At 39.9% G+C, this 16,534-nt stretch overlaps 1 protein-coding gene across 4 annotated transcripts in view; it reads right to left on the bottom strand.

Moving 5' to 3' along the window:
• Positions 1-16,534, bottom strand: part of ACSL6 (acyl-CoA synthetase long chain family member 6) — a 90,703-nt gene that overhangs the window by 14,538 nt on the left and 59,631 nt on the right. For 3 of the 4 annotated variants that reach the window (XM_063120708.1, XM_063120712.1, XM_063120711.1), the window contains exons 10-16: positions 13,375-13,448; positions 10,920-10,997; positions 9,140-9,274; positions 6,981-7,115; positions 3,849-3,944; positions 2,636-2,708; positions 975-1,063 (exon numbers count right to left, since the gene is read on the bottom strand). In XM_063120708.1, coding sequence (XP_062976778.1) covers positions 975-1,063; positions 2,636-2,708; positions 3,849-3,944; positions 6,981-7,115; positions 9,140-9,274; positions 10,920-10,997; positions 13,375-13,448 — 680 coding nt within the window. Of the gene's footprint in view, positions 1-974; positions 1,064-2,635; positions 2,709-3,848; positions 3,945-6,980; positions 7,116-9,139; positions 9,275-10,919; positions 10,998-11,062; positions 11,141-13,374; positions 13,449-16,534 lie in introns of all 4 variants that reach the window. The other variant, XM_063120709.1, reaches the window with a different exon arrangement.

Raw genomic sequence — 16,534 nt, 5'->3', positions numbered from 1 at the left:
CTTCCGCCCCCCGGAAACACACATCTTACTTATATCATTCCTAGTTGGGATTGTTGAGTGGGAATAGGAAAGGTGTGTTACATTTCTCATTCAGAACATTCAAGAGCAATCTTGGTAGCATCTTTTTAAAATTAGCTCTCATAAAGAGACATTCACTATTAAGGAACGTCAAGCAATCATTTTGACCCATTACACTCTTTTGTTCAAATACCAAACTATGGTCTTTCAATTCCCCTGGCACGGGGGCTTATTTCCCGTCTGTGATTGTGTGAACCAGGTCTGTGTGTAGAGTTGTGCCTGGTTTCGTCTGACTTTTGATCCTAAAAAGCTACTAACAGAGCAATGCAAAGAGGGCAGGGGAGGGAGAATCCATGGCAGAAGAACACCAAATCTAAGGCCAGCCTTGGATTTCCACTGGCAGCGTGGAAGGTGGGGAATGGCTGGAGAGAATTTCAGTACACTAGATTCAGGGACATTTTGATAGTACTGCTGTTAAAGCATCAATGGTGAAGCAACAAGGGCAATGGAAGTTTCTGTGCCATCAAGGGGAGAGCTTGCGAGGGTAGAGGCAGAGGGGGAGATCTGCACCATTCTATGGACCCTGGGATACCTACTCGGGGACCACAGGATTGCACCATAAGTGTGCCATGAAGCAATCCATGCCCCTTCCACCCAGATCCTCTCGCTTCATGTACATTGATGGTGCTATATAAATAAATAATAATAATAATTCTTGCCACTATCAAGCATTGGAGTTGGGCCACCAGTACTCAAAAGAATGAGATGCAATGGTTGACTTGCCGACTTGCCTTACTTCTTGATTATCAGAGCTAGTTCTAGTCATGCCTTGGAGCAACCAACTTTGCTGTCCATCTTACCTCATGTAGGTGAGACACAGATCTTGCCCCTAAGAAATGGTTCATAGGGTTTTTAAAACTACAGATGAAACAGCAATGAGTATAATAATATGTTACCTCTCCTTCTCCTTTGGAAGAAAAGTAATTCAGTTCTTCAACATCCACCAGCTTAATTAAATTACAGGGCAAAGGTGCTCCAACATGACCTGCAAATTACATTGAAAGATTTTTGTCTTTTTTTTTAAGTGTTAAAAAAAGTAATATGAACTCAGCAGATTATTATTACATAACTATTTCAACATTGCTGAAGTAGTAATATGCATGTTTTATTGCTAAGCTAGTGAAAAAGAAATTGCAAAATTAATGTTCCCTGCAGTGAAAAGAGTGGAGGAAGGAGGCCTTCCCTCAGGACAATCCCATGGGGCATAATTTATTGTAAGTACTTAAACTGGGATCCAAAAAAAAAAAAAAAAAAACTTGGACTGAGCTTTCATTGACATTGTCACAGCTGAGGTTCCCACTGCAGAAAAGACAAACTAGTGATTGTTTTGAAAAGTTGCTTACCTCTTTGGCAAGGAAAACTGCTGAGCCAAAGATAGAGATGTGAAGGCCCAGAAAAATTAGGGGGGGGGGAATCCCCCTCCTGCCCCCTGAGGACTGTTTTGGAGTTTCCCCAAAAACATTGGAAACAGCTTTGGATTATGAATTATTTTCTTTCAGAATTTAAGGCACAGTATTTATACATTCTTACCCAGCTTTTACTCCCCCCCCACCCGCCCACAAAATGATTTCTAAAAAATATGCAATAAGGACACTTTTACGTAGGACACAGTGTTGTTGTTGTGAGGATAAAATGGAGAGGAAGATTATGTATGCTGTCTTGGGTTCCTTGGAGGAGAAAAGGTGGGATATAAATGCAATAAATAAATAAACTAGAGATGTAAAATGTCTGGAAATAATGAAGCTATTGTAGAAAAATGTTTTTTAATCCTCTCTGTAAGATTCCCAGCATAGTTATTTCTTTCATTCCTTATTAAAATTATTGTCCTAAAGTATATTTTACTGATAGACATTTATGCTCAGTTTCCCAACATGTAGAAAGTCACCATTGTGCATTCCTGACAATAAATGTGCATTCTTGATGGTTTGAGTTTTGTTTTATAGAGTCTGTATTTCTAATGCTCTGGCAGTCATTTCATATAGTTCTAATCTATTCAGACAATAATTACAAATGTATTAATTGAATTTACTTTTAAACATTTTATAATAAACTGATAATTTTATAAGCAAACTACTGTAAGTTATATATAAAATAACTTCAGGAACAGAAAGGCTGCTTTATGTTCTTAAAGCAGCCCTTCTCATCCTGATGCTCTCCTGATGTTTTGGACTACAGTACCCAGTATTCCCAAGCACTGGCCATGCTTTCTGAGGCTGATGGGAGCTGAAATCCAAAATATCTGGAGGGCACCAGGTTGGGGAAGGCTGTCTTAAAGCAACAAAGTGACTTTAGATCTGTAAAAAGCACTAAAAAGTAAGTATTACTTATTTTTCTATTTTCCGAAAACGGGAGGGAATGGTTTCCCCTGCCCCATGATCTCACAATTTCCAGAAATTTTACATCTCTAGCCAAAGACAACAAAGTATGCACTGTGATTGCACATGCAATTCTCCTGCATGCACATACATGACATCTTAGCCAATTGTGGCCTGCTTTCAAGCTTACATGACCAAATTAATTTCTACTTTAAACTGGAATTAGATCTCCTATCTAGTACCTGACGTCCAGTCTCCTGGAGTAGTAAAGGTACAACCAGCCGTGCACTCTGTTTGACCATAGCCTTCGTAAACCTGTAAAATTAATTTTAGTGTTTTATTTGAAGTCTAGAAAGTGAAACAAGCAATAAAGTCTTTTTCTTTGAAGCATTGTGTTTAGGAGGCACATTTATATAATTATTTATACATTACAGTTTTGTACAAATTGAACTTCTGATTCCTGACATTAGAGATGAAGAAGAATTTCCTCCTTCGTGCAATCTCCTTGGGAAGATGTGGGCGGTGAGGGCACATTTTCAGATTCTGTACCCCTGGTCAGGAAGAACAATGGGGGCTGGCTGTGACTAGAATTACTGGCATTTCCCAATGATGCCATTAGTCTAGGCTGGTACTACAGGTCACTGCCGAGCCTAGGGAGGCTGTTGCCAAAGCAGAGGGAATCCTTGGACCATTCTGATTCAATGCCTTTGCCAGCTTGACTTCCTGATTCCTGACAGAATTAAGGAGTTTGGATATATTCACGCTATTACTTAGAATGGTGGCTCTTGGATGGCGCCATCTTGGGAATACAAGTGCACTGATCTGTTAGGAATTCCTCCCCACCCCAAAGTCATGAGTGAGAGGCATTAATAATTTGGCCCGATTGGCCTATAATGACCCTCTCCATGCCAACTTGGTTAATATCCAGGCACAAATTCAGATTTGGTTCTTGCCATTAGGATATTACATTTAAAAGGGACTGATAGTTTTAAACAAAATACCTCTTTATAGAGTTTATTTATTTATTTATTTATTTATTTATTAGGTTTTTATACCGCCCAATAGCCGAAGCTCTCTGGGCGGTTCACAAAAACAGAGTTCTGATATGCATATCAGAAGTTTTAATATTAATATCTAATAAGGTCTAGTATGTATAGTAGAGCTTTAATATGCCACAGTCTTTAGTGGTATTCTGTTTTTAAAAATAACAATTTTTAATATGGAGTTTTATTTTTATCTTCTTATCTTTTATTGTTCCAGACTCTGGAATCTGTCTAGATGTCAAGCAGTATATAAATGTTGTAAATAAATAAATAAAGCCCATTTTGATTGTGTAGGTGTCTTGTTCTTATAGAATTGTTAGATAGATATTTAACAACCTGTTGTTCTCTAAGCAGCAGAACTTTTAGACAGATTTTTTTTTTGCATCTGAGTAACTGCATAGCTGCAACATACCTGACATCCTAGGGCTGCTCGAAGGAAACCCAGGACAGCGGGAGAAGCAGGAGCAGCTCCTGTTACAATCATCCTAACACAACCACCAAGGCTCGCCTGTTAGAATTTTGAAATACAGCATAATGAAGTCATCCTGTATTGTACAGATCAGCACAGCAGGTTTAGGCTTGTCTGAGATTACACGAAGACCAGCCTACCCATTGCATCCAAAGGAGATTCAAAAACATGGACTCTACTTTAACCCTATCATTCATTCCTCTATTTCTAAATCTCTGCCCTCCCCCACAATATAAAAAATCACTCTTCTCCCTAGGAAGAGTCACTAATACCTCTGTCCTTGCTACACACATAATTTTTTTAACAATAATTATAATGGGGGAATGACACATCAATCCCCACCTTACTGGCACATCTACAATAGTTGAAAGATCTACCAGGAGCAACATGGTGGGTTGGATGGGTGGGAATAAGAAGTATCCATCCTGCCACAGCAGGTTTCCAGTTGTTGGGATTCCATTCTGCAGTTAACTATGCTAGTCATCTGTTTATTTTCAAGCCCAAGGTAAGATGCCAGTTTTGAACTATTATGCCTAAATAACTAGAGACTTACATAGCTACCTATAGAAATCCTCCAATTTGTTCAGCTGCTTTGAGGAGCCCCTGCTGATATTTTTTGTCACACATTCTATTAATATACCAATATGTTTTACTGTAAGCACCTTGACTTTCATTTTCCAGGTCAGAACCAGAAAATACATTCAGAAGGTGGCCAAAGATACCCTCGTTAAATTCTGAATCCATGTCCTGCTTGGAACAGTTCAATATCTATTCTTGCCAGTTACAGAGTGAGGGTGAGCAGCAGTTCATGAATTATAGGAACAACTGATTTCCCTGGCTAAAAATAAAAGTGACATGTCACTCTGTGCCATCCAGCTGAACATAAATTAAAGCAGAAGTGTTGCTGATAGTCTAAAATTATTTTACTGTGGGAGACCTTTCACAAAATCAGTTGGGATTGCATGCCATAAGCCATTCTGTTTATCCCTTTTCTTGTGTCAAATAAATTGTATGCTCAGTACCTTGCTTCTAATTCTCAATTACCATTTTCTAGAGGGAAACACAATTGGTTGGAGCAAAAGTTAATGAGTAAAGCCTTAATTAATGTCTGTGGGCACTTTTGATAGACTTTGAAGAGGATCTTGCTCCTGATCTGCCCGGCCATTCCTACTGAGTTTCTATTAATGGGTCTTTCTTGGCTTCATTTCCTCAGTCTGTTTGTGCCCCCTTAGTTACTCTGTTGTGATCCCTTAGATTTACACTTTGTTGTCACTTGGAAGTCTTACATGTTCTTTCGGTATTAATTACCACTTATATCTTGATAAATAATTATATTTTTTAGTTCCAGATCTTACCCATCTTTAATTGCTAATCTCTCCGACTATCTTGCTTTTGTTTGTTCTTTGACGACTTCTCTATTTTTAAAGTTGATTTTCTCTAAGATGTCCATTTTAAAAAACTTTTCCCCTTCAGGTTCTTTTTTGTTTCTTTTCATTTAATTGACTCCTGGTTGTGTTTCTCTTTCTGCTACCAGACATAGTTGGGATTTGGGTGCGGTTTTTTTTTACAGTTTTTATTGTTGCAGAATCAGATCCTCCTTAATCATGCTATTCTCAACATTATTTCTAAATGACTTATTTTCTTTCTGAAGTTACAGTAAAACTCTTCTTCATTCTCTTATTTTATCTACACTCAATTATTATATATTATTTATTTATTTATTTAATTTTATTTATTTATTTATTATTGCATTTATATCCTGCCTTTTTTCCTCCAAGGAACCCAAGGTGGTGTACATAATCCTCCTCACAACAGCAACCCTGTGAGGTGGGTGGGGCTGAGAGTCTGTGACTGGCCCAAAGTCACCCAGTGGGTTTCCATGGCCAAGTGGGGACTAGAACCTGGATCTCCCGACTCTCAGTCCAACACTTTAGCCACTACACCACACTGGCTCCCTTGTATATTCACCAAACTTTGCTTTCATGCAAGTTTCTTGGAAATTATTGGATATTGCATAGGTTGAGCAGCATTTGATGGATTGGAAATTTCATCTAAGCAGGCGAGAGAGGATTTTTTTAAAAAAACCTATCTGATGACAGTCATGGAGCCACGAAAAGACAGGAACAATCTTTGTAACTAGTCTGATTGGAAGTCCCATCAAAGTTGGCTAACTTTAATCGGCTTTAAATAGCCTTTATTGTCATTCCTTCGTTGTTATTTGAGGAGCAATCATGGAATTGCAGCAGCAGAAGTAACCAATAGTCATTTAATTTAACCATCTATGGATTCTTGCCAATGAAACTCACATCCATTCTAGAAATGTGTGTGCACACAAACCAACTGGAAAGTCAGCATGGCTTGCTATTGGGATGTTCATGATAAGAGAGTAGGGATTCCATAAGAATGGCACCTGTTTGGAGTCTCTGTTTTTTATTATTTTGATAATTTTCTGGGTTAGTCACATTGATGGGAACATTTTTGTGAGCTTCACAGCTCAGGTTGTTGTGAGTTTGTATAAAAACAAAATGGTCAATAAATGGCAAAATACTCATGACACTTTAGTTGTCACCTTAAGCAATATTTTACTTGACATGTAATAGATGAGAGTGCTGAACATAGCAGGAGGGTGCTGTTGCACCATGTCCTGCATGTTCATCCCTGGCCAATGGCTGGTTGGCCACTGTGTGAACAGAGTGCTGGACTAGATGGACCCTTGGTCTGATCCAGCAGGGCTCTTCTTATGTTTGCAGAGGGCTGCATTGAAAGGCCTCCCTTGTAAAAACTACTGCTGGGAAAAAGCCCATCCCATGCACATGGAACCTCCATCTGTAATCCCCCCTCTCCCGCTAGCCTTTGAAAGCAGCTTTCAGAGGCTTCCTGAGGGAAAATTAGATTGGTTCAGAATTTAGCCTAGCCATTTCCCAATTTCTCCATCCCAATCCAACATGAGCCAAAGGGGGAAGGCTCTAAACCTAAACTACTCTTTGTCATAGAATCACAGAATAACAAAGTCAGTTTCATTTCTATCATGAGTTATTAATACAAGAACCGTTTCCCCCCCGCCCAGATCCTTACCTGTATTTTGTTAAAGAACAATTTATCCCACAGACTGTCATTCCTAATGATCCCACTTTGGACTTCTGCTTTCTTACGCTTGGCAGCAAATTCCAGAAGCCAGCGTTTCAGTGGGGTGTCTGCTTGGCTGAAAATCTAAGAATATAGAAAGGCAGGGAAGGGGCAGAATGGAAAGATTACATGGATGACAAAGGATGAAGGACCAAATTTATCACTGGCAAATGCAGATATGACTCCACAGATCCAGCAGTATAACTAACTGTTTGAATTAATCATAACTACGCCACTGCTAAAAGTTAACAAAAGCTCTTCTGATGCAATTCATTTTGAATTATGCTTTCTCTTTTGTTCTCTCCTAAAGGAAAAGGAGCTAAGAAAACAAAACCATTGAAAAATATTGAGAGATTAAGGTACCCTGAGGGCTCCTATTGTGTAATTAGCTTGGCACAGCTATACAGAATTCTTTGGGATATTGTGGCAACAGAATAAAAACATCTGGTAGCTGCAAAGAATAAGTTCCCAGCTCTTTAATGAGCTAATTGTGGCTAGTCATTATTTTCATTAATGTTTTCTTTAGCGACAATTCTGCCAAATTTCCCAGTCAAACCAAACTAATATTCATCAAAAGCTATTTTATAAACAGTTCCACATACAAAAAAACATTAAGTAGAAGTCAGACTTCATTCACATTAGATTACAGCAATTCACATGTTCTTTTTCCTACTCAAGTAAACAACCCAGTATTGCCAATCCTGTGTTCTTGCTATGCTAAGAACCTAAAGTAATACAGTTATGAGAGGGGAATTAGGGCCATTTCACCAGCCTTGCTGAAATTCCTCCCTCATAAAGGCTCTTCCTCCCTCAACTGTCACCAGGAACAGCCATTCTTCAGGTTGTACTGAGGGAAATGAGAGGGAAAGCAGGGATATCCCACCAGCTGTTACAAAATACTTCATTACTTCCTCTGCCCTTCCCTTTTTCTTTGAGGGTAGTCTTTTTAGATTGTAAGCCTGCTGGTAGGGACTGTCTTGTTTAGCTGACTGTTAAGCTGCTCCAGGAGCCTTCTTAGTTAAGGAGAAGTATAAAATACTTTAACTAACACACACACACACACACACACACACACACACACACACACACCCAAACAAATGAGCCTCCCAGCCTGGAGTCAACAACACAATATACTTAGAATAAAAAGATAACATAGCAATACTAACACACATTTCCAAAGCATCTCAGGCATTTATGTCACCAAGCACCTTTCACAATGTCACTCGCCAAGGCCTCCACGTGCATGGAAAGCACCAATCAATAAACAGTGACAGCTGGGACACCATGAGGACATCACCCTACCTAGTTCACAGCTCTCCTACAAACAAGGCACAAGCACAGACCTGGAAATCCAGAACAGGATAAACTTAAGACAACCATTTTACCACATATTCTACCACACATGTGCACCTGAGGCTTGATCAATTCTGCCTTGACAATAGGGATGTCGTGAGCACCTGACTGGGTCCAGGAGTCCATCTCCCCCAGATCCAGTCAGGCACTCTTGGGGCAAGCATGGACCCTGCTCAAGCACCTGTGAGGCCCCCAGAGTAATTGGCAGCTGCCAAGCTTTTGCTCGGCCAATTCGAGCCTCAGAAGAGGTGCATGCAGCCCGACGAGTGGGGGAGGACAGGAGCGGCAAGCGTCCGCCAAGGCACGTGGGGGTGATTTCACCCACCCCTACTTGGCAGATGATTCAGTCCAGGGTCCCTTTTTATAATGATTCATGGAGGGGGGGGTGTCCTCTCATGATTCCTGAACCCATGTCCAGAGTTTTCTACAGCCAAGCCTCATAATTTCACGTTTGAGCAATCAATTTCCAAACACCAGATATAGTTTGGCATCACCTTTGCTAACAGAAAGTATATGTTATATTGTCTACATGGAACAAGGATATGAAAATTAGCTACATTTCCACCCATTTCTTTTGCATTTCAGATGTGGGACACTCTGAACAAGTAGGTTATTGCTAGCTTATGGCAAAGTGCAGCGGCCAAGGAACTTAAAAAGCAGAAAGAATTATCCAAGAAGTCCAACAGAGTTGTAGGTTAATAAGCTTGGAAACCACCATTGATTCTATTAATCACTGCTATGAACGTTAAGCTTACCTTGTCATACATCCTGTTCAGCAGTCTTGGCACAACAGGAAAGATGGTTGGACGCAGAGCTTTCATATCATCAGACAACAGGCGAATGTCCCCTTGGAAGAACCCAATTCGGCCCCCGTGGCAATACACTACGGACTGTGATTGGGGAAAGCAAAGGAAAACAATTAATTTCCTTAGCTGAACCACTAATCCTCTTGCCCATTTTAAAGGATGCTTTCTTAAGGATTTTGGTGTTTATGAAAGGCTCTTTTTGATTTGGGTAACACTAATGGTCAGTTCACACGATTTCCTCCTGTCCTTCCCAAAGTATGCATTTGTAGGGACTGCTGCAAAAACCGCCCTTATGGTTGTGTTAATTGGTACTGTCTTTATCGTCCACTGCATAGTTCACAAATTATATTAATTCGTGTGCATGCCCAGTTGGGGCTGCTTGCACATCCAGCAAAATGTCTTATGCAACAAGTCCATTAGAAGGAAAAGTACCTGGCATACATCCACACAGACCTAATTTCTGGATCCAGACCAATATGCTTTACTGGCATTATTTTCAAGTAGGCTGTCTATAGGGCAGTTTCCTGTGCTAACCACTGGGGAAGGGGGGAAGCAGGCCTCCAGGATATAATTTCTTGAAATAAAATGGAAAGGAATTTTAAATAGTAACAATAAAATAATAATAATAATAATAATAATAATAATAATAATCCAAGTAGTATTGTCAAATCTGTAATTCTATTTCAGATGAAAAGCTGTGTGTGTGCCATTCCAATATTATTTGACTAATCTGTGGGTAATTTATGTGATACCCTAAATTACATGCCCAAGCAGCATTTCATGGACAAGCCTGTTCCAACAGCCTTGGCCATATTCCATACGGTATGCACAACATGAGAACTACCTGGAGTCCTAAAATTTAGGGAGTTATAATTCATAAAATTCAGGCATTATTCTGCTGTATAATTCCACTAGAAGTTTCAGCACTAGTTTTAGGGCAGGTATATCCAATTCTGTGACCTCTTATGGGCCATGCAGGAGCTGGTGCAAGTTGGCAGTGGCTGTAGTGGCTTGGAAAGACAGTATCTGCCAGCTAGGTACCTTGTTTCAATATTAAGAATGGACCATCCGCTTGAAATTCTTATGTCCCATCATCCTTTTGGAGTTCAAGTGATTTTGGTTTTACAATGGACTCATTGGCAGCATTTGGATGTAATGCTAAATCGTGGTTAGACTACGGAGAATTTATTTATTTATTTATTTACTTATTGCTTTTTAATACCACTCAATAGCCGAAGCTCCCTGGGCGGTTCACAAAAATAGCATAGCCTCCCCCCTGGAATTGCATACCCCCCTCCTCCTCTTTTCCAACAAAGCCACAAGAAGATCCAAAGCTTATGTTTTAATTTTAGATAAACTGAAGTTCATCGTATTCTCCAAACCCTAAATTGTGGTTAACCATAACTATGGGTTAGTGAAAACAAGCCAGCTTCATAAACTATGGGTTGAAGTTGGCTTATTTCCACCAATCTTTATTAAGATTAATCACAGTTTCTCCAGGTTTGGACAACACGGCAAGACCTCAAACAGAAGCAGAAACTTTCTATCGCCTTCTCACAGCTTCAACAGAGGGTAGAGGGGGGAAGTGTGTGAATGCGGAACAAGGCTTGGATCATTCATCTAATGGTAAACTATGGTTTAGCATTACATCTGAATCAGCCTACAGTTTATTTATAGATTTATTTATCAGAGGGGGGAAAGTTGACTTCCGCTGACTCTAAGACCTTACCTGTACCATTCTCTCAAACATGTGTGCTAAAGGCAAATAGGAAATGTGTACATCCTCATATGTAGGAGACCACTGACTCTGGAAAAAACAAAACACAACAAGGAGCCCCGCAAGGCTCGGGTCAGTCTAGACAGGTTTCTTACCTGTATCACTCTTTCAAACATGTGAGCCAAAGGCAGGAAGGAGATGAGCACATCGTCCTGTTTCGGAAAGATCACTTTCTGCAGATGAAGGGCATGGGAGACAGAAAGGAAAGAAACACTGACAGGAAGACACAACAAGAAAGTCATAAAACAATAAAAAGAAAAATGGCACTAAGAGGAGCAAAGGGAGTAAAGTTTATTAAGCGAGAAAAGAGAACAGTGTTTGAAGTAATGTGTTAGGCCACAACACTAATGGAACTATGTTAGCAGGAGTGGTGAAGAACACAGGGATGTATTCAGTGGAGCTCTCTCCACTGAACAGAGCATGCGTGTTCTGAGAGATGGGCAGTGAACATGGCCTTCCACCAAAGTGCCAGACCCAAACGTACACCCAGAGAACACTCGGTTGACTATCCTTGCCATTTCTGTCAGCCCTGAGATATTCTGAAGTAAGGCACATCTCTTCATTGAAGGAGTTACTAACCAACACAGCCAAGTGCTAACATCCACACAGATAAGGAACACAGGAAGCTGCCATATATTGAGTCAGGCCATTGGTCTCCACTGACTGTCAGCGGCTCAGACAGAAGTCTTCGCCAGCCTTACCTGGAGATGCCAGGAACTGAACCTGGGACCATGGCATGCAAAGCTCCACCAGTGAGCTGCAGCCCTTTCCTGTCGCAAATGATTAAAACCTTGTTTCTAAGCACTCGTTCCAGCATAAGCAGGCATTCAGAAGATCAAGATTTTAAGATTAGACCATTGTGTTACTAGCTTGCTTGGCACCCTCCTAACAGGGTTCATAAGCCTTGAAAAAGAGCCTCTGGATATGCAAAACATTCAGTCCTGGGCATATCCAGATAGGGATGGAAAAGACTCTTGTCCGAAGCCCTGGAGAGCTACTGCTAGTTAGTGTAGAGCAGGGGGAGGCAACCTTGGTGCTCTCCAGTTGTTTTGGGCTACAACTCCCATAGTCTCTGACCACTGGTCATGTTAGTTGGGGATTATAGGAGTTATACTCGAAAACATCTTGAGGGCACCAGGTTATCTGGTGATATTGAGTTAAATTGACCAATGGTCAATTTAACTCAGTGGTATGAGAAAGCTTCCTGAGCAGAACATAGTGGGTGTTTCTTTGGGGATGGGGGTATGCAAACAATGTGATTATGTAAATTTAAATCAATTCAATTCTGTTTATCAGGCAGCTGTTAAAGACACAGGGCTTTTATTCCTCTTTAGTGGTTTAAGAACAGGACTATAAAGTGATTTTCTTCTGGACTCATTAACCCCGAGACAGAGAATGTTCCTCATTGCACCAAATTTTCATTAACAATCTGATCCTTTCCTGATGTAGGTAAGCATGGATAAAACAAATGGGTTTGGGCAATCCCTTGATGAGTCGGATTTATAATTTTGCCCTGTTTACATAAAAAAATATTGATTCTATTTTCTCCTGCAACTTCCCAAAGCCTTATATATTTTCAGATAAAAACCAAGAGAAACAATGAAACAGAAATATTTCCATTTGACAGTTACATTTCCTTCGTATTTTAGGTAATATGAGGACATTATCCATGTAAGCGTCTGTGAATAATAATTCAAATGTATGATCATTTATACATACTTCCATGTGACACACTTCATCTGAAGTACACAGGGGAAAATGGGGAAAGAGCCATCCCCAGTCTTGCAGATGATGGAGTTGATGTGGTAGGAAGAGTAGCATTCAAAGCTGCCTAACCTATTTTAGATAAACAGCACTAATTTCTGATTTTGAAGCTGAAGGACCTGTGGTCTCAAACCTAATTTGTTTCTTCTTTCCAAAATGTTTCTGATATTGGGTTGGATCCAGACTTAGTTGTGCTTAGAGTAATCCTCCATGAAATCAATGGGAGTTTATTCTTAACTTGCCCCCATTGATTTCAGTGGGTCTACTCGAAGCATGACAAAATCTGGATCCAGCCCATTAGCTTCAAATTGGAATGTCATCCTTTTATGGGACAGTAATGAAATTCTAAAATCCTTTCTGAGTAGAGAATTATATATCTTCAGCAACTTGACCATCATATGCTAGTGCTGCTGTGAAGGAGGACTTGAATTATTTTGGTTTATCAGGAGGTTCCTATATCCTACAGAAAAGGCTCAATACTGCTCCGACTGAAAATGGCAGCCAAAGCATCTCCAGATTCACTGGGATGAGGCTGATCCCTAGAAGAGGCAGTTTTATATACTGTGTTTCCACATCAAATTAATTTATACAGCTCATTCTGCTGGCAATGTTTGGCATACAAATAAATAAATAAATTATTCACCTCTGTCACTTTCAAAAAACCTGAAAAATCAGCGACCACATTCCCATGCGTCAGCATAGCACCTTTAGGGTTACCTGAAGGATGGAAGAAGAAGAACAAAATATATAAAAGAAACACTTCAGAGTTTCTAAAGCTATGTCCATGGAAACCCGTTTCTATTTTCTTTTCAAGACTATGACATAGTACAAGCCCAGAAACAAAACCCTGGGCTGTCACCAACACTTGAAATCTCACACCAATATTTCTATAGTTAAACAGAATTTCCATTATAATATATAGATATTCTGCATGCCTGGCATGTACATAAATGTTGGGCTCTATTTAGAATATAATAATTTCAGTGCAGAAGACAGCAACAACACTGGACTCTCTCAGGAAATACCTCCTGATTAGCTAGTATGTAATGATCCGTGAAACGATGTAGATTTGCAACAGGCTTGTTTAGTACTTAACAATGTCAAATGCTTTCATGGAAATAATCTCACTGAAAAGTTGGGTTAAAAAAAAGCCCTTCAAGTAAACCACAAAAAGCACCTTCAGGGAACAGCAAAAACTTGGTACTCTTCATACATTGTGGAAAACGTTTCTACTTGGCTTTGAAACATGGCACAATAAGGCTTTCCTTTGAGGAGGCTCATTGTGAAGTCTCCAGCAACTACAATGAAAGCACACCCTAAATCAAAATGCTTGTTCCTAGACTGTCTTGAAAAGCAGCTTTTATATGCTTTCAGAAGTTGATTTGTGTTACAGCTTTATGCATAACTCAAAGCATTACTGCAGTCATGCTTAACACAGACTTTGATCTGGACTATGTCTGGTGCTACGGATAGTACCCAACTGCTGTTTAAACTGGCTGCCATAATTTTATTTAAAACAAAAGGGAATGTTTCATGGGAGGATGTGCAAACATGGAATATAAATGCTTCCCCCTCCCCCAATAAAGGATTCTTTCTCCAAATGGGAAATAATACTATTTGAAAGAATAAGCCATCAATTGAGAGGTGTTGAGCTTCCTCTTTTTCATAACCTCCACCAATACATTTTTGCTGCAACTAACTCAAGATTAAGTGAATAGAATGGGCTCAGACCCCAAGAGGTTGTAAGATTGGTCACAACAGACAAAAGGACTGTTTCCCCAGATGCATAATTTATTAATACAGACCAGGGAGTATGGAACACATCCAAAAGTCAGAACTTAAGATGGCAGGTAGATTGTGGAGAAGAAATAATGGAGGAGTGTTGAAAATCTGTATTTGTGAGTGAACTGCATGCTATTGCAGCCTCCCCCATCTAGGCCCTTCCAGATGTATTGGACCATGCTGGCTGAGGATTATGGGAGTTGTAGTCCAACACATCTAGAGGGCAAAAATAGGGCAGAGGCATTTCCCATGAGCAGAGTCATGTTCAAGACAAATCCTGGATCTAACCCTAGGAATATTTTAAATTAAAAAAAACGTATTTAATACACAAAATAGAAAGTTCTAAACTAAAGTTAAACATCATGAAGATAACCGATCCCCCTTATCACTAGCAACTGTTGCAATATTTTGTGAAACTCCTAAAAATTATCCGGATGTGTTGCCAATAATTTATTTTTATTATTATTTTGTTACATTTATATCCTATCTTTTCCTCCAAGGAGCCCAAGGGGGTTCATGATATCCCTCCCTCCATTTTATCCCCACAACAACCCTGTGAGGTAGGTTAGGCTGAGAGTCAGTGACTGTCCCAAAGTCACCCAGTGAGCTTCACTACTGAGTTGAAACTAGAACCCAGATCTCCAGAGTCCCAGTCCAACACCCTAACCACTACATCGCACTGTGTAGTGTATATATAATATTTTTGTTAGACTTGCAGCTTAATGAAGACAGCATCAAATAAAGATGTAAAAATTATCTGTGTGATTCTTCCTGCCTTACCAAAAAGAACAAGAAAATGCTAGCTTCATCAGTCTCAACAATTTACAGGTATTGGATCCACTCTGTATATGACTCCTTTCTAGAAGAGGTACTTTTGGAAGGAAGGTGGAGATGGGGGCGGGGAGGTCTTACCATGATTAGATGAAGAGTAACTGTACCCTATTGCCACTAAATACCATGTGACTTTATCCTTTGTCATCTTGGTGGAATTGCTGATGTCAATTCAGTATCCAGCCAGAATTAGCATTATGGAAATGAGAGAACAATTTCTTATTTAATCATTTGGAGATATCCATTCTCCTCCAGTAGATTTTTACTCTACATTCAATATAATGAGGAACACCTACCACCGTTATTGAAACAATCATTATTATGCTGTTTTCATCAGAATGTATGTTTTATACAAAAGTCTTTGCTTTGTCAACATCCCTAAGACAGTCTAGTAGGTTGTTGTGTCTCCTTACATTAGGAAGACATCTGACGTGAGGTACTCTGGGATGTTGTTTGGGTGTAGGGGGCTATCTCCATTTGTTAGCTATTTTAAGAAAGACTAAATGAAACAGTCATAGGCCTTTTATGTTCAGTACTATAAACAATGACTGTGGTAAACATTGGTACCACAGTAGGACTCAAATTCTTCTCCTTAGAAGTCTGTTTCCTAGTGGTTGTATATGGAAGCTTCCTGATCATTAGGCTATTAACCTAGGATGCAACATGCTTCTGAACTTGGTGTGGGAAAGAGTATGGAGCAAATTAAATAATGTCATCTCAGTGGTCCTACCATTACTTCATGATACTTGTGAACTAGGAACATCATCAGAGACTATGATTGGGGTGGAGGTAATATAGTTGCCAAGATTTCATAGAATCATAGAATAATAGAATTGGAAGGGATCTATAAGGCCACTGAGTCCAACCCCCTGCTCAATGCAGGAATCCACCTTAAAGCATACCTGAAAGATGGCTGTCCAGCTGCCTCTTGAATGCCTCTAGTGTGGGAGAGCCCACCACTTCCCTATGTTATTGTTTCCATTGTCGCACTGCTCTAACAGTCAGGAAGTTTTTCTTGATGTCTAGCCAGAATCTGGCTTCCTGTAACTTGAGCCCATTATTCTGGTCTGCATATCACAACCACCTATGGGTTCTTGGGGATGAGCGATTTGTTGGTTAACTCTGGGTTGTTTAAGCCCTAAACAACCCAGAATGTCGGGGTTCAGATGTCACGTGAACAACCTACATAC

The sequence above is a fragment of the Elgaria multicarinata genome, chromosome 3 (assembly GCF_023053635.1).
Source record: "Elgaria multicarinata webbii isolate HBS135686 ecotype San Diego chromosome 3, rElgMul1.1.pri, whole genome shotgun sequence".
Classification (NCBI taxonomy): Eukaryota; Metazoa; Chordata; class Lepidosauria; order Squamata; family Anguidae; genus Elgaria; species Elgaria multicarinata.
The sequence above is the reverse complement of the archived record's forward strand: the minus strand, read 5'-3'. Positions and strand labels throughout refer to the sequence as shown.